This window comes from Morus notabilis, unplaced genomic scaffold (genome assembly GCF_000414095.1).
Source record: "Morus notabilis unplaced genomic scaffold, ASM41409v2 Scaffold745, whole genome shotgun sequence".
NCBI classification, from domain to species: Eukaryota; Viridiplantae; Streptophyta; class Magnoliopsida; order Rosales; family Moraceae; genus Morus; species Morus notabilis.
In genome coordinates, this window is record NW_010357131.1 from 248,288 (window position 1) to 261,457 (window position 13,170).

Genomic DNA, 13,170 nt, shown 5'->3' on the forward strand with positions numbered 1-13,170 from the left:
AGGAATGCGTGTCGGAGTTCATAAGCTTCATCACCGGCGAGGCCTCCGACAAGTGCCAGAGAGAGAAGAGGAAGACCATCAACGGCGACGATCTTCTCTGGGCCATGACAACCCTCGGCTTCGAGGACTACGTCGAGCCCCTCAAGGGTTATCTCCAGAAGTTTCGGGAGATCGAGGGAGAGAAGACCGCCCTCGGCCGCGGCCAGCCTGATCACGCCGCCGATGCCGTGAATCCCGGCGGCGGAGGTTTTGGTGGCGGCGGAGGCGGGGTGTATGGTGGGACCGGAGTGGCGCAGCCGGCGGCGATGATGATGATGAGTCATGGCCATCATCATCATCATCATCATCATAATCAAATTCAAGGGCATCATAATATGTTTGGATCTGGTAGTGGAAACTCCAGTACTGGTAGACCTAATAGATAGGTAGGGTTTTTTAAATTATAATTAAATGTAATTGGTTTGTGATGTTGATATACTAATAGCTCTAGCTAGTTAGTTTTTCCCTTTTCTTTAATCTTTCTTTTTGTTTTTTGTTTTTTTAATTTTAATTCTCTAGTGTTTATGAAAGATTCATGTGGATATTAAGGGGTATTTCTTATTGTTTATATTTTGCCTATAAGGTTGGGAAGAAAGAGTGAAATGGATAAGGTATCATTGGCGTTGTTCCTTTTTTGCTCATTCAAAACATGAAATACTTAGCACTTAAGTGTAGGCAAATAAATTATCAGAATGAAATACGTTTGTGAAGCAATATTATTTGTATATGGATAAAGTTGCTTTTTTAATAAATTTTCCATTTACTGGTGGCCGAGAAATAATACGATCCTTATCAGTTTTTAGTTATTAATTTGTCTTCATGTTCAAACCTAACAAGGGGAAGCCGACGAAGCAGTGAGAGTACACATCTTGTCTGATACGTTTTAACCCTTCGAAATTTTTGGCCTTTTCAAACAGAAAAAAGCATTTTCAACTGCGTTTCACTTTCCCCCTTCTAGAAAATAAATGATCTAAATAAATAGAGGTATAATATTTATTGAATATTACACTAAAATAAACTGGCTGTACACACGTATCAATGATATCACATGAACGTGAAAAAAAATTACATGTGCTTGACTGATTTGGATGTTGCCTGAAGATAATTCCGCTATATTTACTCCTATTGATAAACTATATATATATATATATATATATGTATATGTAAGTATATAGTAAAAGAGAAGACCAAGTTCCAACTTCAAAGCATTTCTTTTCATCATTGTTGTAAAGCAATTATAAAGCTTTTAATTTAATGTCTTCCACTTCAAAAGAGTGAGATATGGTCATATGAAGGTGATGGAAAGGACACTGAAACATTTTTGGCCGTGGTGGGGTCACTCTAAATGGTTAGTTGCCTTAGAGTTTATAGGTAGCTCTAACATATTGCATTTTCAGTGGTCCACATGATCACTATCTAGTTTGGGTTTGATTGCTTGCTACATAACTATATATTTTTCACAAAGTACAAAAAAGTTTCAAAAAGACGTACACACACATACAATATGTATAATATGTATGCTTTCTTTTCTGCAAATATCTAATGTATATATGTAATCTGCCTAACCATTATATATATCGTGACTTTTCAAATGTGCAAAAAGTAAAACAATTTTGAACGTAGTCCTTTCAGGTTTCCGAATGGTTGCGAATATTTTTTTATATATATTAAAATAATAGAAAAACGGTCCCCATATCACATTTTTATTTTAACAAATGCCAAAATAAAAAAAATAAAATTAAGAAAAATAGAGAATTTATCTCTGAGAGTATATGAGTCTGAACATTTACCATTTATTTTTAATAAATATCATTTTATTAGTGTAATTATTTAATTAAAAAAATTACAAATCAAGAATAAAATATAAAAATATTGATTCATGCATTTTGTAAAAATATTTATCAAAATTACTTATAAATTAAAATAGAAGACGGATATTGTTGAGTGCTACCCAAATGGCTATATATAGCAACGTATGGTCATGAATTAATGTTATGGCAGTCAACTCCTCTCGTACCCAATGATTTGATTGGTGATGAGTAGCCTAATTAACGAATAAATATTGGTGATGAGTACCCTATTTAATGAATAAATGTCGACTCGTTCACCGAGTTTAAAATTTAAATTTTATTATAATAAAATTTTTTTAAAAATAGTCACATTTAATTTTTTTATTACAGTAAAAAATTTTCATATAAAATTATATTTTAATTTAAATCAACAAAATGAACAGACGTATAATTGTTATATGTCCCTCATATGAGTCGCTGCGTTATTTATAGAATAGGTAATTAGCATAAACCTACGGCCTAGTGATTATGACTATATATATTGAATAAACATATCCATACTTAAAAAATAAAATAAAATAAAATAAACACACACACACAAACATATTCTGATTTTTGAATAATAAGGTTACGTTTTATTTTATCGATTTGAGTTTAAAATTTAAGTTTTATTATAGTAAAAAATTCTCAGAAACAGTTACATTTAATTTTTTTGCTAGCAAAAAATTTTTACATAAAATCACATCTTAACTCGAATCAACGAACTAAACAGGCCCTAAATTTTTGTTTTTTAAAAAGGCTAAATTTGTGTTTAAGTGGACCTGATCCTGATTAACATGTCACTATTGATCTAAATTATTTAATCCCACATTAACTCAATTGAATAAGCATGTTTCATCGAACCGATTAATTACTTGGAGTATATTTTATATTGTAGTTGCTTCTGCTTAAAATACACACACATGTAAAATAAAATATAAATTAAAAAGGTAAGACTTTCGCTTTATATAAGAAGCTCAAGGTGAACCAATTGTGCTGCAGTAGTTTTCTTGATAGCTCACCGTTTTTCTAATTTGTTTCCATTAAAAAAGTACAAAGACATCACAACTGGCCTATTTGTTAGTTTACCGATCCATCCTAAAATTGGGATGAATTGGTAAACTAACATGGTATCAGAGTGGGAGGTCATGAGTTCAAACCCCCGTAATTGTACTCTTTTTTCCCATTTAAAATTATCATCATGTGTTGGGTCTTTAATATATCTCGGGCTTAAATATTCACGTGTTGGGCTTTCTAATTAATTTACCCACACAATTGCCTATTGTCCAGCCCACACGTGAGGGGGAGTGTTAAAGTATAAAATTATTGTTGGCCCACCTCCTAACAGCTTAAACTTTTGGGATGGATTGGTAACCTAACACTATTAGCCAGTTGGTTAGAGAATAACGCGAATGCATGGGCCATAATTTTCCAAAACAGATTGAAGTTTTTGTTTTCTATTTTGAACTTGAGATCAACTGTTAACAAGATTGATCAATACAATTTCAAACTTAATGACAAAAGCAAATCTACTACAATGAAGAATCCAGTACTATTTGTAAACGTATGAAATTATAAAAAGTCTAATTATTTGTAAACATATGAAATTATTAAAATTGGAATCCTTAAGTCAGACTAATAATAATGTTTTTCTTTTATTTTTTATTTTTTCAAAAGTCTCGTATGACTAGACCTTGACTAGTTATATAATATTATTATTGCATGATATCAACCCCTTCTCATTGACGTACAAGGAGTTCTTGGCTTCCGTAAGTAGCCGAGAAAATCCTGCATAAACCCCATCAACTTTTGCCTTGTATATGTCTATGATTCGCTTCATCCATTTCTCGTGCTTTTGGACAAACGGTTGAGCTGCATATTCCTCCAATGGCATCCACTGCAAACAAGTAATCACATATATAATTATTGTGTGAGGGTGTTATCATTACATGAATATGTATCATAATATATACATACACACACACATATATATATATATGTATCTATGTATCTTGTATACCCTCGTACTATGAAGGTTTGTTCTGCTTTAGATTTGTGCATTTGATGAGCCATACATACACGTTTTATGTGTTGATTAGGAACATTGCTATAAGACACTAATTGTACTAAGTACCGTTCACTAATAAAATGTAGGTTCCGCAATGTAAGGCTTACTTTTTGTTAGTGATGGTACTTAGCATTGGTGATGCCATTAGCTATCCATAATTTGTTAAACCAAAGTTTTTTTTTTTTTTTTGGTATTCTCTGCTAACTTTTTGACTGGAAATATTACCGCGGCGGCTTCTATCTCTAACTCCTGGGCCTGAATGTCAAAGGAGAGGGGTCGCAAAATGCAGACAAAGAATAGATCAGACTTCTCAAAGAATAACTTGGGGGTTTGCCTGTAAATTACGTGAACAACAGCATTAATTAGTTACTTTTGACAAAGTATAACAAAAACAAAGGGCTTAGCACATGCACAGGCATGGTATTTCCGTATAATATGCATACCTGAAAGCTAGTATTTCCACAAACTCTGAATCAATCTGAAACAAAAACAAATTAAAACCAGAAAATTAGAAATTAGTCAAATTTCAAATGACAAAACTAATGTTCATGTAGATTACTGATTTTTTTTTTCTTTCCGAGTGAGCTATATCTAGATTTAATAAATATAAAAAGGACAGAATAATCACTTACTCCTGTTTCTTCCATGACTTCTCTCGTAGCAGCATCAGAGATATCTTCTCCCTACAGGGGGGAAAAAAGAAAAAGGAAAAAAAAAAAAGCCTTAAGAATTAATGTTTCAAAATTAAAATTTGGGTAGTGCGATCGATCTCATCAATGTATTCACCTCATCAACAACTCCGGTAGGGAACTTCCACACTCCTAAACCCCGTAAAGATCCAGCCTTTTCTTGCACAACTAGTACCTACAATTGGTGAAATTAAGGATCAAATTAGATTAGTTGATTTGGGCAATGCTCAAATAAGAAAGTTATTACAGATGTGAAATAACAATTAATTAGGAGACATGTTCTGGTTCATAACACATCAAACTTAGAATTAGAAGCTTCCAATAAACTTGGAAGCAAATCATATTTATGATGGAAAGACATCTAGCGAGAATTTAACACGTACGAGGGAAAACTTAAGAATACCTCTCGTTTTTCATTCATGACAAATGCGCCAACACGCACACGGTGTGTGGCATTTGCAGGAATAGTGTTCTGACTTTTTGGAATCCAGTACACAAGCATTATGTATGTTGGCTCAGCATGGTGGAACCAAAACCCTTCCTGTCAAAAGAATGGTACCAAACTAGTGTAAATAAATTTTCTACAATAACAGAGTATTTTTATGGTCGAGAAATAAAAAATGTTTCTGAATGTTGAATTTGGTTAAAATTCCATTCAAATAAAAAGTATACAAAACTGACAAAATATGATAAAGATGTAACAATTAAAAAAATATTTTAAATAACAGAGAGAAAGAAATGACAATCTCCTTTTATCATGGTAAGATATATACCAACTAAATAAACATAAATTATTAGACTGACCTTGACCGCAAATTCAACAAGATTGGCTAGCTGAATTGGCAATTTGATCCAGACCCCCTTCTTCTTCTACAAAACACGGTTGGACAATATTTTAAAACGTAAATTAACTATGTTTGTATAACTATATTAGATTAATGAAGTAACTACTATAACTGCTATACCTGCTGTCTCCATTGAGAAAGTGAAGCTTTGAGCATTGAATGAAAGACCATGGGATCCATTGCCTTATTCATTTCGACAATAACGCCATCAAATTCATCATCAATAGCAGCTAGTATTTTGCCATTTTGGACTCCATTTTCAGCAGATACGCCAAGTTGCTCCGCAGCCATTGGAGAAGTACTTGCAGGACTGGAATTTGATCTGATATTGCTAAAAGTAGCTCCAAGTTTATAACCTTTTAAGAAACAAGACACATTCCCCATCAATCTCTAAACTATAAAAGTATCCCGCTGAATAGATACGTATATACGTGCCAACAACCTATTCTAATGAAATATTGGAATATTGAAAAAAAAAAAAAGTTATTCCTTAGAACTTAGAAGGAAGATCCTGCTCCAATTCAACCCCACTAAAAGAAATTGACAAATAAAAAGTTGTCTCCTTTGAACCCACTTTGGACCCCAAATTGATAAAAATAAACTAACTACTCGACCGACCCACTAATCATGCATGCATATATACACGAATCCGAACATGGGAAACGTATTTTAACACTAATCAATTCCAATCACGTGGTTTTGTAAGATAAGAAAAATTTGACAAAATAAGTAAAACAATTTTCAGCATTCAAACAAACATTAGTTCATAAAGAGATCACAATTATTATGAAGAATTATGTGATGGGAATTCTCGCATTTCAGTGACGAATACAGTTGGAAGAGAAAAGATATTGAGAAGTACCTGGAGAGAGTCGCTTAATTGGTGCAATAATTTTTGCAGGTGAAGATGATTGGACAGAGAGAGAGAGAGAGAGAGAGAGAGAGAGAGTATTCAGAGCGATATTTATGGTTCTGAAACAGAGCAGTGAATTCGGTTGCCTCAAATATCTAAACTAAAGGCATTTTTATACTATAATTATTCTACCGCATGACTTTCCTTTTGTTTAGGCAAGTATTCGTTGATTCGTTCACTCATTCTTCTTTTAATCTATGATGACTGTGAGGCAACCGGCGACATCGTCCGTGGAATCGGGGCACCAGACTTTGATTCTTTATGTTTGATGTTTGAACGTTTTTCTCATTTTCTTTTTGGGTGAAAGTTCTGAACCCTTTTCTGCCTTTTAACATTAAAAAAAAAAAAAATTATAGTATTTTAGAGCCGTTTATTTCGCTAATTTAAGAGTTTTTTACTGTAATAAAAAAATTAAATGTAATTATTTTTAAAAAAATTTTATTGTAATAAAATTTAAATTCTAAACTCAAATCGGTGAAGTGATTAAAATTTTAGTATTTAATACATTTTATTTTTTGTTTTTTTGTTTTTTATTTTTGCCTTAGCCAATCCAAGACTTCGAAATGTGTGGCAGTTATCTGAGCAGCAGATATGGTCGTTATGGTTGGGTTGACCTGCTTCTTCTTCTTTTTTCTTTTCTTTTTTTTTTTTTTTTTTTTTTTTTTTTTTTTTTTTTTCATTGTTTGTTTACTTGCTTCCGCGTTTTTATCTGCATCTTCCGGTTGTCGCTCTCTCGCTCTAAAATTCTTATTCTTCTTTGACAAGTGCTAATTCTCATTCTTCTTTTTTTACTTGTCTGGTGCTTTAATTTTTTTTTTCTTTTAAAAATAGGACATTTTTTTTTAGAAAATTTTATTTCGGTACCATGTGTTATATTAAAATATAAGTTTGATATTCTCTATTTTTATAATTTTATGTCGGCGCTTTAACCTTTTAAAAAATCTTCTTTTAGTACTTAGGACAGGTTTTTAAGACAGGAAAAGACAAAATCACTTTTATTATTACATATATAAAAAAGGCAGAATGAGATTTTTTTTAGGTGTTTAGTTGTAGATCTAAGAATTTTTAAAAAGATTTTTTTTATATTTAATAATGAGAGTAATTTTGTCATTTCATGTCCTAAAAAATTGTCATGAAGTATGAAAAAAAGATTTTCTAAAAAGTCGAGGTACCGGCATGAAATTATTAAAAGCAAAAAATACTAAACTCATATTTCGATATAACACAAGATACTAAAATTAAATTTTCCCTTTTTTTAATATTTCGTGTTCATATATTGGTCTGTAATTCTTTTTGAGGTACATCCGATTCTTTTTTCTATATTTGAGGTACATATATTGGTCTGTAATATTTCGTGTTCATATATAGACAATATACTTTTCCTATATTTGAGGTACATCCGATTCTTTTTTCTTATTTAGAATCTCCGATAGGTTTGCTAACAAGCTAAAAACTACCTTCCTTCCACTTGTACAAGAAAACTAAAAACTACTCTTAATATGTTTTGAAATTTATAGTTTTTTGCAGTGTTTATTTGATATCTTAGTGACAGTTATGATTTAGAGCTTTGTTCCAATTATTTCTTTGGCTCTTTTTTCTTTAAAAAAAAAAAAGTACTTTCATCTTATATTACATAATAATACAATGTTATTCTTTTTTTTTTTAAGTTTAAAAATATCGTGCGACTAATTATCTAAAAGAGAGAAAAAAAAAAAAAAACGGGTGATTAGGAATACAAAATGGAGGTGGGTTCCAAAAGAGGAAGGTAACGCGGGAGGTGTTCGACTTCGAGCTTTGACCACTCTCATGGACGTTAAAAGGAAGATGTCTTGTATCTTCTGGTTATTTCTTCAAGAAGTTGCACGTATTCAATAATTTTCAAAAAGCGCGAATTTTTAACAATAAAAGGGTGTTTCAAACGTTCTCGAGTCCTAACGACTTGACCACGTACCAAAGTTTATAACGACTTGGTGACGTTAATTATGTGTTATCGTCATTCAAACAATTATGCTTAAACTTTGGGTTTAGGACTTTACGTGAGAAAGTAAGCCTGTCCACCTTTGTATATGAAGTATACTATTTTGTATAAAATGTAGGTGAAAAACACCACTATGTAATAAATTTGGTGATTTTTCTAATAAAAAAAGATTTAATCATTTGGCGCACCTCACGCCTTCATTCTCTTTGGTCATGAAAATCTCGGGAACTATCAAAAAATAAAAAAAGGCCTGAACTTAGATGGAAAGAGAAGTTATAATAAAGTATTCCTCACCACTACACTACAACCCTCAGTACATAGAGAAATTATTCAGTGCACCAAGTGTACCACGTCATCACGTTTACGTAGCACACTCGTCCAATAAAATATTAACATTTGGAATGTGATTTATCTATGTTAACTTTCTCTCTTATTATTCCTTAGATTGATTATCTAGTAACAAGTGCCATAAATATACTCTATTTGATATATTATACTAATTAATTTCAACTTTCAAATAATAATTATTTAGTGTTAATATTATTTTTTTTGGTTTAATTAATTCAGGAAAAATTCATATGATAAAATCTTAGCGTGTTATATATTAGTTTTATAAATGATTAATCTACATCTCTTTATTTGAGCCTTTTTTTTTTTTTCAATTTTCTTCTATTCGATGGCTAGTGATGGCATCGTCATTATAAAAGATATACACTATATATGCTGAGGTTTAACATGCTAATAGTCTAAAGCTAAAAAAAAAAAAAAATAAAAAAAAATGAAAGTAAACAAAGAGGAGATAATTAGAAGGTCAAATTGTGGTTTTTTTTTTTAAATTGATAAGATTGTAACATCCCGCTTTATATTTTAATAAATAAAACACTTTTATAATGATGAAACTATAATAAAGTACAATATAAAAGTTAATTTCAATGTTTCCGTACAACTCAATGTTTTTGTACATGTCGATCCCATGCTCTAGCATCGTAGTGATACAAATTATAACTATAAGTAAGAAGATAATAAAGTTTATAGCTATTAAGAAACTATCATCATAAAAATTAAGAAGGAGATTTTTTAGGAACATTTTTAATGAGTGAAATTTGTGGGTGAACGTGAAGGTTAGAAAACTCAATTATCTATAAGGTAAAAACTAACTATTTTTGACTGTTGGAATAATGACTAGACGATTTTGCCCATAGTTGTTATGAACAATATTCTGTCTATTGGAATAACCGTTGGGATTAGTGATAGGATGATTTTTGCCCTTATTATCTGTTGGAATAATTTTTTGACTGTTTGAAACAATATTTGGACGATTTTACCCTTGGTTAATATTTTGAGGAAAATATAATTAGAGATATCAATCGACATTCGAAACTATGGAGAATTATGGAGAAGACCATAAGGAATAATAGTAAATTCAGAATTCAATTTTGATTGCCCGATGTACTAGTTTTAAGAAAATGACATTTTGGGAATAAATAATTATATGGGTCGAGCTAACTTAATAAAATTTGATAGAAAATTTACTATCCTCAAGTGCAAGTCAATAATTATGATGAAGAAATCAAAAGTAAAAAAGGATGAATATAACGGGTTGAAATTGAAGTTTCATTATCGCGCCCAAATAGTGACAGGCCAATAAATTGTGTCCAACCCAAATAAAAAAGGGAGAGAGAGAGAGATTAGAAGGGAGTGTCGACAAGGATAATAAGATTATGTATAAATTATTATAAAAATATAATATTTTAATCAAAGATTACTATTCACAAATAATATTTTATCACGCATAATAACTGCATAATACTCAAGAGTTTTCCTATAAATAGGCCTTCAAAATTCATTATTTATTGTCCTAGATTTCAGAAACGAAATATTTCTCTCTTCCTCTCTCTAAAATACTTCTTCTTGGCGGAGGTTCTAGTTCTAATCTTCGAGATTCAGAATTCTACTGATAAGGTACGAGTTCTAAACTCGTTACTATTTACGCTTTATAGTTTTATTTTACTATGGTACTGCTTAGGTAAATAATCCAGGTTAATCCATTATAAGTTGTTATAGTGCTCAATTACCGTATACATGAATAGTACCTGTAAGCGTGATTAGTACCTGTATACGTGAATAGTTCCCGAATGCATAAATAGTCCTTATATGCATGAATAGTACTCATATGCGTGAATAATACCGTAGATGTGAATAGTATATGTACATGTGAATAGTATCGTATGCATAAACCATGCCGTATGACTGAACAATACCGTACTATACCCACGAATACCGTATATGTGAACTTTACGGACTCTAGACAAAGGACTAAAGGACCAAATGATTAGACCTAATGGACAACATAATAGGATAAATTTATGGACCTGAAAGTGAAGTAAAAATGGAATAACACTACCATACGTTTAGTTATTATTTAGTATTATTATGTTATTTTGGTTACTGATATGGTATTGTGATTGTTATTATATTGGTTAGAGTATAATTTCCAACGGGAAGCTAAGACATGCTATATTCTGGTTATAACTTCTCATATAGTATCTTTGCATCTGCTATGTTGAAGCATTGCATTCACTTTAAAGTTGAAAGATAATAGGAGATGCTGCCTAAGTAATTATTTAGAAATTATTTTAAGACTAGGTGCCTTCATAGGAGCGTAAAGCTCAACAAAATTATTAAGCCAATAGTTGACAATTAAGAAGTTAAAGTTTACTCAGGCAGTATTCTCCAGGGCCCTAAGATGAACAAAAAGCATAAAGTAAAGTATGAGCATAAATGAGTTTTAACTTTCATGTAAGATAATGACTTTGCTTACTGAGCTCATCAGTTTATTTATACATGTGTTATAGGTAAGGGAAAAAGTATATTGAATTAAACTGGAGAATGAGCAAGGTACCAAGCTGACGTGTTAATACATATGAAATCGACCTGCTAGGAGAAAAGTTTAAAAGGGGGCACCATTATATTTTGAATAATTTCGAGTGTGTATTTAAGACTTTATAGTGTGAATTTTTATGAACTATGTTATGTAACAAAAGTTTAACTTTATTTGGATTTTTGTGTAGTATGTGTTATCAACTATTGTAATATATTTGAATATTCTTATCTTTGTAATAGTTACATTATCTTTGTAATAGTTACATTTTAAAAAGGGTGTTACAAAGATCCTTCGTATTAATACTAGGAAAATATTGGATGCAGACTTACGCTTTATGTGGTGAAAGATGAAACAATTCAGATTTTTTCTATATTTAGGTGGTAGATTTTTTTTTTTCACTCTCTTATTTTGCTCAGAAATACAGATTTTCTCAAATAATGTATTGAGATTTAACCTATGTTGAATTTCCTAAATTGATTTAAGTGTGAAAAATTATATAGTTTCTAATTGATTTTTGTTTAAAAGTTGAATTTTATTACTATAAAAGAATTAAGTAAGTATTTATAATAATTATGATTAGATAATAGATGTAAAGTCTAAGAAGAGAGAGAATTGTGATTTCACAGAATTAACATAAATTAATCATCTAAATGTTAAGTTTTTATTGGATGGACATACCGATATACTGAATAATTCTTTTAGTACGTTAAAAATTTGGTATTTGTCAGTAAGAAAATGTGTGCCTGAAGGCTAAAGTAACAACATTATTTTTTATGGTTGACCGGTAAACATTTGGAGAATTTGATTAATATGTAATGGATCATTCGTTTAAGGTGATAAGTGTCGCTAGGCAGTAGTACTAAATAAATGCAAGATTGATTAGGAGAGGAAAAACGACAACAATAGAAGTGCAATAATGAGAGCGGCGTCAACGCAAGTGAGGACGTTGCACTTGTAACTTGTAGCTTATTATTGTCCGGCCAAGTAGTCGTGGGCTCCAAAATAAATCTGTGTTGGTTGCCGAATCGAATCCGGCTGCGGACGCGCGGTGGTGCGGGGGGGAAGAGACGGATCGTGTATAATAAAAATTTTCATAAAACTTTTGAGATACTCTATAGATTATATTAATTTATGCACGAATAAATTAATCTCATTAACTTATATATATCAAGAACTCAATCAGGAAAAATACCTGGAAGCCGACTCGGATGATAACTTGAGTTCTTTGACCACGAACAGTCCTTGCTCCAATCTTTGTGTTTAGAAAACCAATGTCTTCCACGTCAATTCCTAGAATCCACGAAGACGTGTGTGTGGGCACACATGAGACAAAACGGGTTACAATAAACACTCGAATTTCCACAAACACCATCACATGCACGATGTGGAATTTTTAGAGAAAAAATTTTTCTTTCCTTTCTATCTTGAGAATTTCGGCCAGCCTTAACTCTTAGGGCTGAAAAATTGTTTCCAAAATTTCTATAGAGAAATTTCGGCTACCTCTAAAATTAGAGCAAAAAACCATTCTGAAAATTGTCTAAAAAAATAGTATTTATAGAGTAGAAGTTAAACTTCTAGAAGGAATCCAATCTCTATCTCCAATTTGAATTTCAAACCAAAATTCTCCTCTATCCCTTATCCCTTGTGGCCAGCCATGCTAGGGATTCCTATCCCTATGTGTGGCGCCAATACTGGATAGGGAATGAAGAGAAAATCATCATTTATCCTGTAGTCCAATTTTATTTCAAATTCAAATTCGAATTTAAGTCAAACTTAAATTAATTTGAATTTATAAATTGAACAACTTATCAAATAAGTTTAAATGGATAAATCTAGATGTGTTCAAATTCAAATTTAAATAATCACATTATTTAAATAATAATTAATTCCCAATTAATTATTTTCGAGTATTTAATTTTAGAATT

At 31.2% G+C, this 13,170-nt stretch overlaps 2 protein-coding genes across 3 annotated transcripts in view; one reads left to right on the forward strand and one right to left on the reverse strand.

Annotated features, from left to right (window-relative positions):
- The window catches only part of LOC21393902 (nuclear transcription factor Y subunit B-2), a 620-nt gene extending 195 nt beyond the window's left edge, over positions 1-425 (forward strand). Inside the window, exon 2 of the mRNA XM_010089359.1 lies at positions 3-425. Coding sequence (XP_010087661.1) covers positions 3-425 — 423 coding nt within the window. The remainder of the gene's footprint in view (positions 1-2) is intronic.
- Positions 426-3,552: 3,127 nt separating this feature from the next.
- LOC21393903 (nudix hydrolase 2) lies at positions 3,553-6,616 on the reverse strand. Of its 2 annotated transcripts, none has more exons than XM_024166431.1 (9): positions 6,333-6,616; positions 5,591-5,792; positions 5,430-5,495; positions 5,029-5,166; positions 4,723-4,800; positions 4,569-4,619; positions 4,380-4,414; positions 4,162-4,270; positions 3,553-3,765 (listed from the first exon to the last, which is right to left on the reverse strand). In XM_024166431.1, exons 2-9 carry the CDS (start codon positions 5,759-5,761, stop codon positions 3,571-3,573), a joined length of 843 nt encoding a protein of 280 aa, XP_024022199.1. In that variant the 5' UTR covers positions 5,762-5,792; positions 6,333-6,616; the 3' UTR covers positions 3,553-3,570. The 2 variants fall into 2 exon arrangements, with proteins under 2 accessions (XP_024022199.1, XP_010087662.2); XM_010089360.2 differs by having other exon boundaries at positions 5,591-5,826.
- Positions 6,617-13,170: the final 6,554 nt, after the last annotated feature.